Raw genomic sequence first — 13,563 nt, forward strand, 5'->3', positions numbered from 1 at the left:
CCTTGGGGAGGGCAGAAGGCTGTGGTTTATTGCATTAAGTGTTGACAATTCGTTTGGAATGATTATCATCTTAAAAAACTTCAAAGAATCCTCATTACTCATCTGTATTGTAGGCACGTAAATATTGCACAACAAAAAAAGTCCTGATCTAAAATTCAGATTGGGAGTTATATAGAATTAACAGAAGAGCAAATTGCTTTAGGAATATGAATGATGTAAAGCAAACGCAACTAACATAATAAAAGTCTTTAACAAGACAGGGCTTCAAGACGATGCAGAACCTGTATACCATCATCGTTTCACTTTCTACAGACACCATGACTCCGGTATACCGTGAAATATAAAGAGCTTTCCCTTGCAGCGATTATTAAGCGTTGTGTGAACTCGTTTGGCAACAGAGTTCATCTATATGGACATGTCCCCCTCTCCAACGTTAAATCTTCACCAGCCAGAGCTCACTGTTTGACAGTTGACCTTGAGCTCATTCAGCATCATTAAAGCTTTAGCCAGATGTAACATGGAGCAACAGTTGGTTGCCATGTCTGATTGCAGAACTTCACAACCCCAAGTTAAGAGAATAAAAAGGTAATATTATAATTTAGTTTTCTCCTTTTCTGTTTTAAAAACCTTTTTGACCTTATTTGACCCAGCTGGTGTCAGTTACAGCTAGGGTTAGAGCTAACCTAACATTAAGTTTGAAAGCTAATGGATAACTTAAACTGTCAAATACTTTTGCTTTACATTTGCTCATGACACATCCATGTCAGCACAGTGCTTACAGAATAACTCAAACCAGGGAACATGTCTAAAATATATTTCATTAGAAATACGGCCAACCACCATCTGGCAAAGAAGTTTTTCAGCCAACTGTATTTTGATGCCAGATATCTTTTTATTTTCATAAAGGCCTGGGCTAGCCATTCATTTTTTCCTTTTTAAAAAAGGACAAACTGACTGGCATTATTAACTGTTGTTTTCTTAAATAAATGTAAATCTTGAATTAATTTAAAATAAACTCAAATGGTTATAAATGTGCACTGGGCACAAGACCAGATACAAGATAATGTCATCTGCGTAATGTTGGAGAAAATAACTGCAGAAGAATTTATTTTCCATAATTAACTAAATTTATATGTAATGTAAAAAATATAAGAAAATATTACCTGTAAAATATCAAAGTCATATTTTACACGTAAAATATCACTTCAGCCATCTGTGTAAATGTCAATTCCTGAAGTGAATGTTGCTGAATGTGGCAAGCTGATTGTAAGTGTATACTTGTTTAAACTTCTTTGGAAAATAAAATCTTGCAAAGTGATGCATTAAGCCACCACCTTCAGTAAACTGTTGTTGTTATGAAGAATCAATAAAGGTTCTACTTTCAAACACATTCATCGCTTCATTAAACCGTTTCTATTGATCCATTTTCAAGGCAGGTTTAGTGCTGTCAGGTTTAATATGACCTTGGAGGGGAAAAAATAAACATTTAGCCACAGAGTGGAAAATAGTTTATTTATTTAAGAACCAGATTCAGAAACGGTTTATTGCCGAGATGATGGTACAGGTGGGTTCACAGATTACATTTCGGCCAATGTGTTCCACCTCTTCTGCTCTCCACCAGGACTGTTTACCTGCATTCAACCAAAGACTGCTTCAATGTGATTGGTCAATACTACTCAGACTACAAAGGGAAACAGAACATTTCTGATACCAACATCTCATCCTGTTGCCTACAGGTTCTACATGTGAATGCAGAATATGTTTATAGATATTATATATAAGGTGCAATATTAACAGCCAGAGACCAACAGACCACACACAGCACAAGTAATACACAGAAGATGTAATTGACAAGAAGTGGGTTTAGGGATTCACAACAAAGGGTGGATGTCTATGTCCTCATTGAGACCATTACTTTGGAGGTCCTGACGTAAGTGATGCCCCAAAGTGTTTCTATAGATGTTCTTGTGAGATGGCCCAGGTCAATGAAGCCAGTCTCAATAAACTTAGTCCTTCATGTAGAGGAGGAAAACCTGGTGTCATGATAAAACAGCAGCTCCTCAAAAAACAACTTTTCTAGTCTGGGTCAGGGTCCTGTGTGACCTTTAGGGTCTTCCAGGCTTCAATCACAGAGCTGTAAAAAGGAGTTGGTCCAGTCAAGTCAGCTTCAGATGCTGTCAGCAGTTAAAAGTCTGTTTACCCAGCAGTGACTGCAGCCAGTCTGAAGGCCAACAGCTCCCTCCTGTGGCTCAAAGGTGCAGATGTACATCTTGAACCATGGAAGAATTTCTGCTAATTAAATAAAAGATCTGTCTTTAGTGGTTATCCAGAACAGTTCATGTTTCAAGAGAAGCATATAAACATATCTCCCCTCCTCTGCAGTTGGACATTTTTGATTCCAATATGACTGAGAGGCAACAGTATTGTTCACAGGACTCTTTTGGTTATGGTGATAGAAGGTCTTGCGAGTGAGGTTTCACAGTTTGTGATTGCCTGGTTCTGCAGGACTCTGAGGTTTGGGGGTCTTTTGAAAGCGATCCCTGGCGGTTTGTCCAGGCGTCCTTTAAGGGCAGGGTCCGTGGCCATGACACGCTATGAAATACCTATGTCTATAGATTATAGAGAACTGATCAGCGCCAGTGATCCTGTCATCCATGGTGTCAGTCCTATGGTGTTCACTCCGACTGTGTGCGGTTGGGAAAACGTTCGGAGGTCTGGTTCACCCACTTTCTTTTGTACCAGCTTTGGAGGAAGTCTGTCCCTGTTATTTAAAATCAGTGTCTGAGCTCAGAAAAATAAAAGTGTGTACCCTGTAAAATGTGTTATGAATTTGAGCTTATTTTAAATATTATTACATTACATTACAGTCATTTAGCAGACGCTTTTATCCAAAGCGACTTACAAGTCAGTAGTATATTACATATCATTCACCCATTCACACACTGATGACAGGCTACCATGCAAGGTGCCACCATCAGACTCTAACTAACATTCATGCAACATCCAGTCCACACCGATGGCAAGCAACTTGGGGTTAAGTGTCTTGCCCAAGGGCACATCGACTGGGTATCGAACCACCGATCCTCTGAATGGAGAACTACCTTGCTCTCCACTACGCCACAGCCGCCCACATACATTACAGTCATTTAGCAGACGCTTTTATCCAAAGCGACTTACAGGAAGTGTATTCAACATAGGTATTCAAGAGAACTACTAGTCACCAGAAGTCATAAGTGCATCTCCTTTCTTAAACAAGCATCTAAAAGCATAAACCAGAGCAAAAGTATAGTGCAGAAACAAACTAATACGAATACAATAAGTGCTAAGCGGAAGGCTCAGGGTAGTACTTTTTTATTATCTTTAGTTTGTAGTGTAGTGCATTGATACCTGATAATTGTAATTGTCCATACTATCTGTGAGTATATGCAGGCTATGTGTTATAAAATATCAATGGAGGATTAAAGGAATATTAACACTCAAAACCATACATGAAGAAAGCTGTCACATCCGGTTTGTGACACCAGGACAGCAAATTAGCATCGCACTGGTTCGGTTATCAAAAGACTAATAGAAAAGAGATTTTTCCATCAGATTTAGGATTATTGCAGAAAATGATCTCTGTATCAAACAAACGTTTATGATACTAACACGTTTTGTCTATCAAGATAATCTTCACAAATGAACAGCATTTGAAGATTTTTGAAGTGTAAAGTAAAAAGCTAACACCAGGCTATAAAGGAACTACACCCAGTGCACATGACTTCACATCACCACCACTAAGGTTAAAGAGGACTAGTGTTCTAGTGAGGACGTTGTGGGGGTATTTACTGACTTACAAGACGTTAAAATCTCTTCAGCTTGTGTTACCACAGACCTGATTTCAGACATCTAACCAAAGACCAATCAAAAAAGAACACCAATCTGGATACGAGGGAACTGGTGGAGCAATAATGCTGACCCCTTTCCGGGTTTTAGGACTCATTCTGGCAGCACTCTATAACAACCAGCCTTGTTGAACTTTCTTGCGTTATGTTAAAGGTGTAAAGTCAACGTCTACTTTTGGTTTCACAGGGGACATGAACGACGGTCTCCTGGGTGAAAGTCCTGTGATTGTTTGACTGAAGTCTCTTTGGCAGTGTGGAACAGACGGACACCTCATTGCTCTCCTGAGGAGATATCATGCAGATGTCAGACAGTCATCATGAAGAACCAGGTGCCAAGCGTTACCCAGGACATGACGGCAGCCTGCACAGGAGATGCAGCTGCATTCCCGCACATCCAGTTTAACTTTCTGTTCTCCCGTGTTGCCATGGCAGCCAATTACATCACAGCCAAGAGTCGTTGAGATGTGGTTTTGCCTCTAATTCCTCATATTGGTTCGTGTCCCTCTCCTGGAGCAGCAGTCACATATATCTTCAGTTTCTCTGGCTGTATGTCCTGCAGTCAGGTGACCCACTGACTGTTTGCAGGTCTTCAATGGGCTGATGGATCAAGGAGTGTTGCTCTGCTGATCTGTGATCAGTACATTTGATGTTCCACTGCTAGTTCAGAGACCAGTGAGAGTGGTTGCATGATGAGCATTGTGGATAGAAGCCTGGGAGTGTTACAAGACTGACTTCCAGATGTGACTCCTGCAGGTTGGCCCGTATATTGTTTGGCTGATCAGTTGAGTCTGTTTTCGTGGGCCTTAACAATCGGAACACTCATGAAATGTGTCGTTGAATCCCCTCAAAGTTCTGTGTTTTAGTTGACACGTGTTCTCATTGCTCTGATGTTTACAGTGGTTGGTCTTTGATTCACATACAACACTGTGGGAAACCCTGCAGCTCTTGGATGTCCACCAGGTGGCACTGACTAGTTAATTAGGTGATTATGGGATGTCCTGCAGTGGCTCCTGCTTTTGTTAGCAGACTCATCACAAATAATCTAAACCTGACCTGAGTTTAAATTTCTTCTGATCTCAGATAATGTTACTCAGACATCAGTCAGACAATTTAATTATTGTGTCAAATTATTACATTTACAAGTATAATGCGTACACATTTATCCCAAACTACTGTGAACATCTAAAGGGTGAAACTGAACCAGACTGACCCCAAGAAGTTTGAACTCTTTCATTTATTTTTAACTTCCAGATAAGTTTGAACTCTTTCATTTGTTTTTATATTGTAGTTAAGTTTGAACTCGTTTATTTTAGTATGTAGAAACGTTTTAATTCTTTAATTTATTTTTAGAGTGTAGTAATGTAAGCCTTTGAACTCATTGGTACCTTTAATACTTTTTTCTTTGAAGAAGTTAAAAAATAATGCTAACCGTTCCCAGTCACTTCCAACAATTTCCCAAAAAAATAAAACAAATATAAATTGCAAAAGATTTATTTTTACCAATGTGGACAAGAACTTCAGATTAACCTAAAATATACGATATAAGAATAAGTATAGAGTATTTGGGTCATTTAAAATATTTTTATTATAAAATAATTATATCCATTGAAGCCATGTTTTAATAACTTTATGACAGAGGTACAAAGGTTTAGGAGGGTCCACCTGGTTTTATCTACAATCCATGTGTCACTATAATGTCTGAACATATCTGAAGCCTTTTCTACCCTGATTATTTAAAAAAATTCAAGTAAAAGCTTAAATTAATAACATTAATATATTACTGAGTGAGTCCAAACATTAGAGGTTGTGTTATTTGATAGCATGTTATACTGACTTCAGCCACTAGAGGTCCGGCCTGCACAGTTCTAAAGTGGTTTGATGAATGTTCAATCTGGAACATTTTTCAGTCAGCTGTTTAGTTCCTGGAAATCTTTCACTGATTCCAAGTATAGAACAGATGAAAAAAATAAGCAACATTTTAGAATGTAACAGTTTGAATGTTGCAAAATGAACAATATCTGGATGGAACCTTGTCAAAGGGTAAAGGAGCATGAGACTCACTTATCATATTAAAAGTGTTCAACACAGGTGACCTTGTTATAAGACAAGATAACTATTTTAAATGGGACATTTAATTAATGTATGAGGATCAGTTTCAGTATTTTTCCAACAGCTTTAGTATAACTGTAGTTGTTGCACTAGGGACACAGTTGATATCATGGTCACTTCACTTTTTTAATAAGATCTCAAGACTTGATCCTGTATCTGTTGATTGTTACTAACCTGCCTCTGTGGGGCAACTGGTCCACTGAGTATTTCATTGTATACCTGTATTCATTGTTTATTAAAAATATATATATATATATATATTTATATATATGCCAAATATGCCATGCATCAACACCAACAGCATAACAATGAAACAATAGAGAATTAAAATGTTTCAGACTGTAAATCATGTCAAAATAAAACTGTGACTGGCCGTCCGTAAAAGAACATGTGGAAAATAAGACCTGCTAAATGAAAAAGGTTGCAAATGTCATTCGGTTACACAACAACCATGTGTGAAAACTTCAGAAGCAGCCACAAACAGAGATCCACCAACGGTAAAAACACACAGAGGATTACATGTAGAAATGGGCAACCGTCCAATCAGACTAGACAGAAGAGACAAAAATGCAAGTCAGTTGAGGACAAATACAGACAAGCCCCACCATGCACATTGTTGTTTCACCATTTATATCTTAAAGAACTCAGGCTTATACATTTTACATGTAAGAACTTGACAATTTCATTTGATCTGACTTGAAATTGAAAAACAGAACAAATATATTCCTGCATTCCACAACTAAAGAAACTAAATAAGAGGATTTTCTGACTTGCAATGCAATCACAGCCAAAGACTGAAGTTAAATAAGTATGCTCATCTTCATATTTTTCTTTATTCTTATAATCCTTATTTATCACAAAGAACATAGGTTTGGCTCTGACATTGCATCACATACAGACATGTATTCCTTCTGTAGTCAGGAGCACTGTGAAATGGTTTCACAATAGTAAGCTGTTTTTTCGTGTTAAATTTAAAGTGATCACTTAGGAAAGAAAGAGAAAACAGAACTTCAGGAATAATAACTCTTTGTTATAAGAGAATAAGAGAATATTAAAAAAAACAATAAAAATAAAACAGAAACTGCAATGAGGAGAAAAAGAGGGAAGAAGAAAGAGAGGAAGATCGCACAGCCAGAACACATATCACGGTTTGGTTTGTGGTTATTAGACATAATTTGCCTTCCTTATTCTCATAAATGTCGACTTAAAAGGAAGTCATCAGAGTGTATGAAATGTATTAAATATAAACATTACAAAAACAAAATCTCAAATAATGTGTGCGCATGACTTCTATATACAACATCAACATATTATAGAGAAATCATTTGATAAATTATTACATCACATTAGTAAATCATGTGCTCCATGTAATTATTTCAGTGCCTCAATTTGTGCTGTACTTAAAGGTGCAGTATGAAATACCTGGCCTCCGAGCAAAAAGGGGGCAGTATTTCACCTCTAATTCTTTAATACTTTTAATCTTCATGTGTTGCGTCGGATAATAGTTTATGTTCATCCATCTGTGTGTTGTAAACACACTCTATCTGAGTAGCTTAATAACAGGGTACAACTGAGGGAGTAAATGAACTACTCGTAGCTAACGGTGCTAACAGGGCTAACGATGCACGTTTGGGCGCTGTGCTTCCACGCCGACGAAAGCAGTCGGAACAGCGTCATCAGCTGTAAAAGGCGATTAGGTAGCCAGTGGGGCAAATGACCCACATTCACATGCACGCCACAGACCGGACCGGCTACGTTAAGGAAGCACAAAGAAGCTCAGACTAAAACACACACACACAGTAGGAGTGACTTCATCTCAGCTCATGGAGACATGACATTCACTATATCTTTTATATAGATAATAGCTGTTTGCTGCTTTATTATTGCACTGAAGGTCGTATCGAGAACCATACTCCTACGCAGAAACACATGGAGTGCAAAATGGTAAGCTACATAATGGTAAATGTCAACAGATGGATCATTTTCTGTTGTTTTTCCTGACCCTGAACCCAACATGGAGAGCCAAACCCGTGGAGTGTTATCAGTGATATTTGGCATGTTGGATTTCCACCTTGGGGAATTATGAAATTCAGATCAGTTCGTGAAGGAAGCCGTCCTGAGGTTGTCATCAGACTGAGATGACAAAAGTCCACATAGGTATTATTAAACTACCATGTCGACATTTGGAAGACAAGGTGGCTGAGGGCAAAAAAAAACAGGTACTTGGAAGTGACAGCATCAAAGGAGACTCTTGCTATATTCTTCAGCAGGACCTCCACTGGGTAATGGTCACTAACCTCCAGGGCCTGAAAGGAAAGCACAGAAGAAACAGTTTAGCAATCTTAGCAGACATCTATAGAACAGAACTCAGATTGTTGGGGGTTATCTGCATATTTGAGTCGGACACACAGCCCGTTACCTTTTCCTCCGTGAGTCGGTATTCCGTCTGGAAGTTAAATGAGCTGGCTGAAAGGGGCACAATCGCTCTGGCAAACCTTTCCCCATGCACAACGATCCTGTTGTATCACGTAGACAGGACAGACCATAATACACATGTTACTGATGCTTTCTCAGTTTTTATCAATCAAAATATGAGGACATGTTGAGCGAAGGCAAACCAGCATTTAAAAGGTGATACTTTCAATGGAGATGAGCTAATTTCAGTAGATATCTTTGCAACACAATACATAGACATCTTTGAAATAGCTTTGTCAGGCATGAACAACGCAAAAACCCACAAGTGGAGGTGGATGGGTCCAACAAGCACTCATCTTTCAAGCAAGTAGACTGCTGTTGGTTCCCCATTTGAAACGAGAAGTCAACGTTGATTTACTGTAGTTATTGTAACTCAACTCATGAAAAATGAGGAGTAACTCTTGGTAAGATTTCATACGAACCATTGAATGAGAATACGTTGAACCTCTTCACATTCTCTTGAAAATGTTGGAATGTTTTAAACTAAAATTATGACCAGATCCTACACATTGCACCTCTAAGGAGTGTGAGTTCACCTGTCGTAGGTGCAGGAGGTGCTCGATCTCACAGTGGTGTCGGTTTTTTCTGGAATTAGCCAATAGAGGCCCTTCTCGGTAATCAGGCGAACGTTCTTCCTGTTCTTCTTAGCGAGATAGCCGCAGTCAGCGTTGAAGTCTCCGAGAAGCATCACATTCTGCTCTCACACACACACACACACACACACACACACACACACACACACACACACACACACACACACACACACACACACACACACACACACACACACACACACGAGCACAATAACAATGATTGATCGTAACCAAAGCTTAATTGGCTGAATGTTGAAAAAAATGTTGTTCCATACAGGTCTAGTAACCATTGACATTCATCAAAAGGAGCTTTTACCTCAGTTTTCCACATCTTCTTCACATGTTCCAATACGTCATAGAGTGCATCCAGCTCTCTAGTGGCGTTGGTTGGAGTGGTGTGCTGAGGTATGAGGACAAACTCTCTTATAGCTGAATATATAGAGGGAGGATGCAGCAGAAGGTGGTTAAGTGGCTCAACATCCCCATGCTTCTCATTACCTTAGAGTGGAATCCTGAGTGTCTGAACTGACCTGTCTTTGGGGCTTTGAAGCGGACAACAAAAGGCTCTCTGGAGAAAGCATCCACATCTCCTGGTCGATCATCTGGGTACTGGTACTGACCAGTGAGAGTCGCTGTATCAGTCCTGCACACGTTCAGATGTTTCACATAAAACATTACCGCCTGTCTTAACATTTGGTGAAGCGCTGCAAAGTAACAGGAGTTCAGCTCACCTGTAGACAAACACATACTGCTCCTGGTACGAGGCAGTCCTGCCCAGTCTCTCACTGGCCACTGCTTCATAGTCGTGCTTAGGGTCATACCTGAATATGGAAGAGACAGAGACAGAGAAGTGATGCAACTCAAGCTACTTCTGTTTCTGTGTCTCACTGTACTGATGTGACTGTGCAGTCACGTTTGCTTATTTTGTTTACCGGGTGTGTTCTCGTACATGCGATGTTCATGTCACTATGGGAAGGACCGTCAAAGGCCTGTTTGAGGGTTCAGGTTTGGTTTTAAGGGTCAGCTTAGAGTGAAGTTCGGGTAAGAGGGTTAGGGAATGCATTATGTCAGAAAGTTGGCTTAAAACTATAGACTGTATATAAGAGCTGGACGTAGTCATCGTGACATCACCCATTGGTTTGTGGACTGCCGTTTTGAAGCCTCGAGTTGGGGGTTGCCGTCGCCATGTTGTTTGTTTTGCAACCAATTAACGTAAGTTACCATATTTAGCATGTGGAGGAGTGACTTATAGACGCCGTGTACGTCTCTGGTAGTGACCTGTCAATCACTGTGTTGCCCCGCCCTAAAGCATACCCTGCTTTATGGTCTATTTGAGTCTAAATGGACCATAATTTACTAAATGAACATCATGCTGTATTGAAGAAGACTTGAAACTAAAAACGGGTTAATGTGGACATGGACTTTTTACCCAGCCATCCAATTCCAGTGGTATGAGTGTGTGTGTGTGTGTGTGTGTGTGTGTGTGTGTGTGTGTGTGTGTGTGTGTGTGTGTGTGTGTGTGTGTGTGTGTGTGTGTGTGTGTGTGTGTGTGTGTGTGTGTGTCATTAATCACCTGTTAAGGCTTTTGAGCAGCTTTGGTACAGCTTTTGCTTGAGAGTCTCTCACTTCCTGAAGCAAACATACATCACAGCGAGCGATGATCTGGAACACGGATCACAGCAATGATCGGGTGATTTTCATTGGGACACACAGAAGTGAATGTTGCATTATGGGTATGAGGATACTAGCTATGTTATATACCATGCTATTCAGCCTACATAGACCATGGAGAAAGAGAGCTGCTGACACTTAGCCCCGCTGCCAATTGGTCCCACTTGACCTTTGACATCTCAACGTTTCAGAATCAGATGGATATATTTTTTCTTATTAATAGCATATATTGTGTTGGTAGAATATAGCAAATAAGTTATGCTACATAATACATCCAATGATTATTTTATAATTACAGTGAAAAGGTGTCAACAAGGGACTGCTTTATTTTATAGTCTGTTTAGAATGTAAGTACTAAATAATAAAGTAAGCTCAAAGGGAAGTACATAAAAACATTTGCCCGCTGATGGTCCAGACAGAGGTCAAACATCTCAGTAAAACCCATTTGTCTTTTCTTACCCTGGTGAGGGTGTGCATGACATCGTTCTTCTTGGACTTGGAATCCCCAAAGGATTGGAGGTTGAAGGCGCAGATTCTAAAAGATTCTGAGGCTCCTTGAATATTACACACACCCACGAGGAAGGTGAGGAGGAGGAGGAGGAGGAGGGATGAGGACCTCATGGTACAGAGCTGCAACAGACGGTGAACATGTGTGTGAAGAAAATCTGATTTGGTTAAACAGTAACTGTAAAAACACTGTGGACTGCATGCACTGTACACATCTGGACAAGAGCAAACGTCCCACCAGACTGAAATGAGAAATAGAAGCCTCACCTCCAATGAATATGTGAGGCAAATGTCTCAAAATGTTACAGTAACATTACCTTTTTAAAATAAAAACAGATATTACATTCATATGTTTGCTGGTATTTGGTCAGTGATATAGGCGCAGATGTTCATATCTCTAAAATAAATACATTTGTATCATTTATTTTCAACCAAAATTCTTATCATTTGTTTTCATGTACAAGCTGACAGGTTGTTGTACAGGTTGCTGTTTTTTTATTTTAGTGTTTCATTCTCAGATGACGCCATTCAGGAAATGGATTCCAATGTTTGTTTTGTGTGTTTTGACAAGCTGATGATAATTTCATTTTAAAAACATCTATTTCTGATTATTATAATCTCAATAACTGTAATAGTTGTATTTATTGAGCTTTAGAATTAGCAGCCAAACCCAGCTGTGAAAAAGCCCACGCACTGCTATCACACACACACACACAGACACACACACACACACACACACACACACACACACACACACACAACAAGATACAAGAGATGGTTTCATTCCTACCGCACACAGTCAGGCAGTGTGAGAGTTCAAAGGGCAGCAGAGGCTTCAGATACTGCTCTGCTTACTTAAGGTTGTCAGGGGTAAAACCAACATGTCATGGTAAACATGGGGAATCCTTAGTGTTCCGCTGTGGGTTTGACAGCTGCTCCAGCACACACTTAACATTACATAAATGCGTAAAGCGGTTAATATGTGAGTTGTGTCAGCATGGACGACCCTGTTAAAAACACTCCTATGATTTATCCCCTGGTAAACTATAAACACAGGCACAGTGGAGCATTAGTTCTGTTTGTAGTATTCTGTCTCTGTCATAGTCTCAAACACACACACACACACACACACACACACACACACACACACACACACAAATTCCTAACAAACAGATGTCTCAGGTTACATTCCCCAGTAGAGATTTGTATCCCTTTTAAAGAATAAAGGTCAGAGTCACGTTAGAGAAACAGCGACTTACCAGCTCGTTAGTTCTGGGCTTGTTTGTTTCTACACCTCCTCTCTGGTGAAACTTGAAGCTGGTCTGGCAGCTGTGTTTCCTGTGGGAGGGATTTATCCGACTGCAGATACTCACTCTGCTGACCAGAGTTTACTCAGTTAATAAGTCAAGAGAAATCAGGTTTTTCACTTTTGTTTCTTTTATTCTGATTTCATATTCAAAACCTCCAAAGCTGTTCTCACTGTGGCATTCATATAAAGACAAGTGGAGTGTAGATATCAGCATTCATGTAACATGATAAATGTCAGAAAAGAATTACAAAAAATACATGATTATATAAAAGAGATTTGGTGTTTCATTGTGTCTGTTAACAAACTGCTAATCCAACATAGCAACATGTAAAAAAAATGTGGTTTTATGTTTCAGTTCTCTTTATTCTTACTTCAGTGTGAAAACAAAGTCCATGTTTCCTCTTTCTTTCTCTCACAATCATCATAGACATGCGTACTTTAGATTGGTATCACAAGAAAAAGAGAGCGTGAAACTTAGTGAGTCAAACGTGGTGGAAAGCGGGAGTTACTGCAGAGCGGGGCTGTGTGTTCAAACTTGTCTCCACCTACTGTTCAGTTTGAAAGAAACGGTCGTGAAGGAAAAGGGTGGAGGAAGTTAAGAGTAGTTAGGAAGGAAACAGGGTGGGGTCTCTCTAAATTGAGCCTATTACTCATGTGTTTCCATCTAATGAAGGAAGAACTGAATCAGACAGAAGATTTAGGATCACATGTTATTTAACTCCAATAATAAATGAATACAATAATAACAATAATGTTATTAAAATAATCATGATCATCATCGACACCGGGTTTGGATTAATTTAGTAAATCCAACTGTGAGACTTTAACCCAGATAGCATTTCTGTCTTTTTCTAGGGGGAGATAGCAGGTCAGCAGTGATGCCTCATAGAAGTGGTGTTCATCATCTGAAAGCTGAGAACATGCAGAATAATTTGAGATGCATATTTGCTCATTCATCTGAAATAAAGGTTCACTTTCGTATGGTGCCCATTCAAAGGTTGAAGGTTATGTAAAA

At 39.4% G+C, this 13,563-nt stretch overlaps 1 protein-coding gene across 1 annotated transcript; it reads right to left on the reverse strand.

The window, feature by feature from the left end:
* Positions 1–5,506: 5,506 nt before the first annotated feature.
* On the reverse strand, positions 5,507–12,572 carry dnase1l1 (deoxyribonuclease I-like 1). The gene is made up of 9 exons (XM_054609146.1): positions 12,499–12,572; positions 11,192–11,362; positions 10,635–10,723; positions 9,793–9,882; positions 9,592–9,704; positions 9,378–9,490; positions 9,005–9,162; positions 8,413–8,509; positions 5,507–8,299 (listed from the first exon to the last, which is right to left on the reverse strand). Exons 2-9 carry the CDS (start codon positions 11,351–11,353, stop codon positions 8,162–8,164), a joined length of 960 nt encoding a protein of 319 aa, XP_054465121.1. The 5' UTR covers positions 11,354–11,362; positions 12,499–12,572; the 3' UTR covers positions 5,507–8,161.
* Between the last annotated feature and the right edge of the window lie 991 nt (positions 12,573–13,563).

Source organism: Anoplopoma fimbria, chromosome 12 (genome assembly GCF_027596085.1).
Source record: "Anoplopoma fimbria isolate UVic2021 breed Golden Eagle Sablefish chromosome 12, Afim_UVic_2022, whole genome shotgun sequence".
Lineage (NCBI taxonomy): Eukaryota > Metazoa > Chordata > Actinopteri > Perciformes > Anoplopomatidae > Anoplopoma > Anoplopoma fimbria.